Here is a 5,192-nt window from a genome sequence, read left to right on the forward strand (position 1 = left end):
AGCCGAGTTCCCTTCCCGCCAGCCCCATTCCTTCCAGGCCCTCGCTGGATTGTGGCCCACGTTTTCCCACACGGAGGTAGGGATCCATTCGCTGGGCGTAAAAACGGTGCCCGGCGAGCTTCCTTCTCCTAAAAGCCCGCCTTTCTTCCGCGGCAAAATCGGAGAAGCCAAACGCCTCCCTTCCCCTTAGAACAGAAGCTGGCTTCGCTCGTTTTTAAATTGCCGGTTCTGCTTAATGACGCTGCGGCTGCTGTAATAGGAATGCCCTGTTTTCGGAGTACAAGAAGAAAAGTATCAGGTACTAATAAAAGCTGACTATAATCAACCTTCAGTTGCTGTTTTTCTTTCTCGTTACTTTCATCCGCCCCATAATTAAGTGCATTTATAACAGACTCCAAAGGGTTATTTCAAAAGAAAAGTAAACCTTTTTTTAATACATCAAATATACAGAATTTTAATCTTTTAAAGCGATACATTGTCTATTATTTTAAATACATGACGTCACCCTTGTTCCTGTCCCAGCTACAGGGTGGACTTAAAAATTAAAAAATAGTCAAGTGTTCCTTTTAAAGAATAAAAATAAGGCAAACGGAGGTTTTTGGGAAAGAGTTGTGGTTGGGTTTCCTTTCTTCCAGAATACATACAAAAAATACCAATTCTCTCTCTTGCCATGGAATACATCTTGAAAACTTGCTGCAATTTGAAACTGGAATCGACAAATTGCAAGTAAAGCAGCGTTGTTCTTCTAAAGAGACATGCATTGAGGGGTTTGCCCCACCCACCCACGTTAAATAAGAACGTACAATACAACCATAGCAATTTTAAAGTAACATTAAAGAGAAGACCTCTATTTCTTGTTTTCTTTTTATTGATGTATATTCTACAACGGGTGTTTCCACTTCGGTTTTTTTTTTTTTGCCTTGAAGCCTATCGAGCTGAAGTTAGGTAATGCACTTTTTATTGATTCATCGTCCCGCTTGAAGCTAACATAAATAAATACAGTGCCCATGGATCCAGTCCTCAAGATGAACACTATCTTTATATATATATTTATTAAAAAACGTCCAATTTCAATTTGTCTGGTCTTTTATTCTTAAGAAAGTTTCGAAGGGATGCTCGGCCCTCTTTCCTTCCCCCCCGAAAGTGTGGTTTGAAATCCCCCCCACAGACAACCCCCCTCCGACCACCAAAAAACCCCCAACCCCAGACGCCCCCCTCCGCCCCGGGGAAAAAAAACTCACTGGTATCCCAGCGCGGAGGCTGTCGTCAGTCTCTGCCCATAGAGTGCATAAGGGGAGTAATACGGTCCAGTGGCGGCCGGGACCGGCACGGGGGCTCCGGGGGTGGGCAGGGGGCTCTTGGAATAGGGGTGGTAGCGGCTGCTGAGTCCCAAGGCATGGTGCGGACTGCGCAGGGCCAGCGCGCCGGGGCTGCCCGGGGCACCGGCCGCCGCCGCCGAGCTGGGGACGTGCATGTGGCAGGCCATGGCGGCGGCAGCAGCGGCGGCCAGTGAGCTGGAGCTCGGGTAGCCGGAGAGCAGTTTCTCGGCCGGGCCGGGGAAGGCCGTGTGAGTCCGCAGGTGGCTGAGCAGCTCCTCCGAGGTGGCGAAGCGTTTGTCGCAGGGCCCATTGGCAGAGACCCAGTTGCAGCTGTGCGGCTGGGGGTCGTTGGGCAGCAGGAAGCCGTACGGGTAGAGCGGGTGGCCGGCCAGCGAGGGCGGGCCGGCGTGCAGCGGCGGCGCCGGGTAGACCAGCGGGTAGCCGCCGGCCTTGAGGGCCTGCTCGTGGGCGCAGGAGGCGCCGGCCGCCAGGTGGCTGGCGCAGTGGTAGCTCAGGCAGTAGGGGTCGCGGCACAGGCTGGCCGTCATCACCGACGGGGGCGAGGCGCCGGCCAGCGGACTCGAGCCCGCCGCCTTGCCGCCGCCCGCGCCCCCGCCGCCGCCCCCCAGGCTGCCGGCCTTGCTGGGGTCGAGCGCCACGCCCGGCGGCAGGAACTGCGGAGGATAGCCGGCGTAGGCGCCGGCCAGCGAGCCCGGGTAGCTCATGCCGGCCGGCGGCAGCGGGAAGACCGTCTGGCCCGGCTTGTAGGGGGACACGGGCGCCACCAGGCCGGCAGAGCCCAGCACCGAGGCGGCGGCGGCGACCGACGACGGGACGGCGCTGCAGGAGGACTCCGAGGTTGAGCAGGCGGCGGCCGAAGCGACGCCAGCCAGCAGCCCCTTGGCGCCCTCGTGGGCCTGACTCAACTCGGTCGGGAGGCCGCCGCCGCTCGCGCCCAGGCGCCCGGAGCCGTCCGAACTGCCCTTGCCGCAGCTCTCGGCCGCCTCCTTCTTCTCCGCCTCGCCGCCGCCGCCGCCCCCGCCGCCGCCGCCCTTGCTCTCCCCGCCGGGCAGCAGGCCGGGCGAGCAGGCCGAGGCGCTGGAGCTGGGGCTGCCTGTCCTTGGCGTGAACGGCGGGCAGGTGGCGCTCGGCACCCGGAAGCCCGATTTCTCGCCGCCGCCGCCGCCACCGCCCGAGCTCCCCCCGGAGGCGGCCGCGGGGCCTCCGCCGGCCGAGGAGTCTTTCTTATCCGCGCCGGGCTTGGAGTAGGGCTTGAAGCTGGACTTGTCCTCGGCGCCGATGTCGCTGAGCTTCAGGGGCCCCGCCTTGGACGCCTCCTTGTCGCCGCCCCCGCCGCCGCTGGACGTGACGGAGGAGAGCTTGGAGGAGGGCGAGGGGTCCGGCTTGCCGATCTGGGAGCACGTCTGAGCCAGCAGAGCCAGCGGACTCTTCTTGGCGTCCAGCTGCAGAAGGCCGGGGAGGAGGGGAGAGAAGAGAGGGAACCCTGAGTGCGGAGCTCGGGGCGGGCAGGGAGGCACCCCAAGCAGCTGCCCGGGCGGGGCCTGCCCCCCTCGACGCCAGCAACCACCTTCGCCGCTGCGGCGCCTTTGAAGGCGGCAGCCTGCGGCATCCTCTGGGGCGCCCCCGCACCCCGCACTGCAAGGCAAGGGCAGCCCTGGCGCCGTGCTCCCCCGCCCCCGGGCGACGCTCGTCTAGTTGGGGCTCCTTCGCGGGCACCGCAGGGACGCCGAACCGAGCCCGGGCAAGGGACCCTTGGACGGGCTCCTGCCTCGCGCGCCCCTCACGCATTCACACCCTGCTGCCACCGCCCCGTTGCCGCTCCTTTGAACAGCCGTTCCCAACCCAACTGCCCCGAAGAGGTTTTGTTTTTGAACGCACACATTAAAAGAGGCCAGAGCGGTTTCTTTTCCAAAACCACGAGCCAGCAGGTCGGGGCTGGCGAGTTTCAGATTACCATCCCTTGGATGGTTATCTGCTTTGCTTCCATAACAAACCGGGGGTGGGGGGAGGAATGAGCCTGTGGATTAAATGGCAAATTCCGTTGGAGCAAGCGGGCGCTCGTTTACGGTCGAGAATGCGGGCGCAAAGCCGCGGAGCTTGCAAAATGAAAAGCCGGGGAGCGTCGCCCTCCATCGAGGTTAGGGCGGTTGAGTGCGCCGTGCGCCTCCGAAAGGTTTTACTTCCAAGTAAGCCCGGTTCTGCTGCCCGGCAGTTGCCCGAGGCGGGACGGGAAACGGGAAAGCGCCCTACAAAGGATTCTCGGGAGCGCCCCAGGGAAGGGGGTCTTACCTCGATAGGGCTGACCGGAGTGGAAGGCAGCGGCTGGAGGTATTCGGGGTGCAAAATGTGCCCCGTCCGTGCCGTGAGCATTTTCAAGACTTTGATGGGCAGACGGTTGGCCTGGCGCAAAGGGTCCGAAGGGGGGATGGAGTGGAAGCAAGCTTTGCCGCCGCCGCCGCCAGTAAGGTTCCCAGAAAGTCCGCTTTGCCAAGGAAGATCAGCGCCGCCGCTTCCGAGCTCTCTCGCGCCTCCTCCTGCGCCTCCTCCGTGCTGACTACTTCTTACGGCAGAAAGCAAGGGGGATGTAATCATGACCCAAAGCCTCGCATGAAAACTCGCGGGGTGGGGGAGCGCCGGGCGCGCTGCTCAGGAACCGAAACGGGGCGTCTGCTTTCAATCGCGATCTCTGGGGGCGGGGGGGGAGGATCACACACAGAGACGCGCTTGGAAATCGGGAGAAGGCGAAGAAGAACAATCGCGGGGCGATTCCTCCGATTCTTTCTAAGTCCTGCTTTTTTTTAATTCGGGCACGGGGGACTCCAAGGCTTCAAAAGCTGGCAACCCAAGAGAAATAATCCGTGTCTGCGCGGCTGTTCGGGATTTTGTGTGGCGGGGGAGGGGCGGGGGGCCTCCGGGGCTTTTTCCTCCGCCGTCCCCCCTCTCCCCGGCCGGTCTCCTTCCCTTGGCTGGCTCGCCCTCGGCTCTCTCCGGCCGCCGCCTTTTCTCTGCCTTCCCGCTCAGCCGCGCTGCGAGCCGCTGCCCAGCCAGCCGCGGATCTGGCAAAGAAAGTCACTTCAAAAGCAGCTGAATTAGCCGGAGATTAAAGCCTTTGCCGCCTTCCAATCAAATGGGACCCCGAGGTGATTGGAGGGTCAAGGGGATGTGACGTCACGCTCCCTCTTCAGGGGCTTTTCCGCGGCCGCCCCCGCCCTGCCCGCTCCCCCACCCCGCCGCCGCCTTTCTCCCTCCCCTCGGGGGGCTGCCGGGCCCGGGAGCGCGGCGCCGGCCACAGTTCGCGAGCTCCCCGGCATTCCTCGTCCCCCCCCCCGCCCCGGATGTTCTCGGCGCTTTTTCCCCGTCGGGCGAGGGGCGCTTGGCGAGCCCCGAGCCTTGGCCGCGCTCACTTTTTCGGGGCACGGCGCTGCAGAGATCGCCGCAGGTCGCGCCTTGCCCGAGCAGGGACAGTGTCGCCCGGGCTGCCCCGGTGGCTTTGCCTCCGCTTCGCAGCCTTCCGAGCCGCGGCGGGGCGAACGTCGTTGCACATGTTCGGCGCGCAGCCGCCGCACGGCCGGCGGGCTAGTTTATGCGGCGGGGGGGGGGGCGCGAACCTGGCCACCGCAGGACCCGGCCCTGGTTTCCCCCGGCGCGAACCGAAAAGAGGAAAATTCCCTCGCCGCCTGGAAGCGCGAGCCCGGCGCCCTCCAATCCGAGCCGGAGGGGCCCGGGGAGGCCCCGCGCCGGGATTGAGCGAGGCTGGGATCACGTGCCCAGGAGGCCCCGCCCCCTCCGTCTCTCCCGCCCCCGCCCGCGAGGGGGGAGGCGCTCTCCCTTGGTTCCTCTCCTTCATCCGCT

At 63.1% G+C, this 5,192-nt stretch overlaps 1 protein-coding gene across 1 annotated transcript; it reads right to left on the bottom strand.

Moving 5' to 3' along the window:
• Positions 1-1,200: 1,200 nt before the first annotated feature.
• Positions 1,201-4,543, bottom strand: ZNF503 (zinc finger protein 503). The gene is made up of 2 exons (XM_063307679.1): positions 3,630-4,543; positions 1,201-2,782 (listed from the first exon to the last, which is right to left on the bottom strand). The coding sequence occupies exons 1-2, from the start codon at positions 3,930-3,932 to the stop codon at positions 1,238-1,240; spliced, it is 1,848 nt and encodes a 615-aa protein (XP_063163749.1). The 5' UTR covers positions 3,933-4,543; the 3' UTR covers positions 1,201-1,237.
• Between the last annotated feature and the right edge of the window lie 649 nt (positions 4,544-5,192).

This window comes from Candoia aspera, chromosome 6, assembly GCF_035149785.1.
Source record: "Candoia aspera isolate rCanAsp1 chromosome 6, rCanAsp1.hap2, whole genome shotgun sequence".
NCBI lineage: Eukaryota > Metazoa > Chordata > Lepidosauria > Squamata > Boidae > Candoia > Candoia aspera.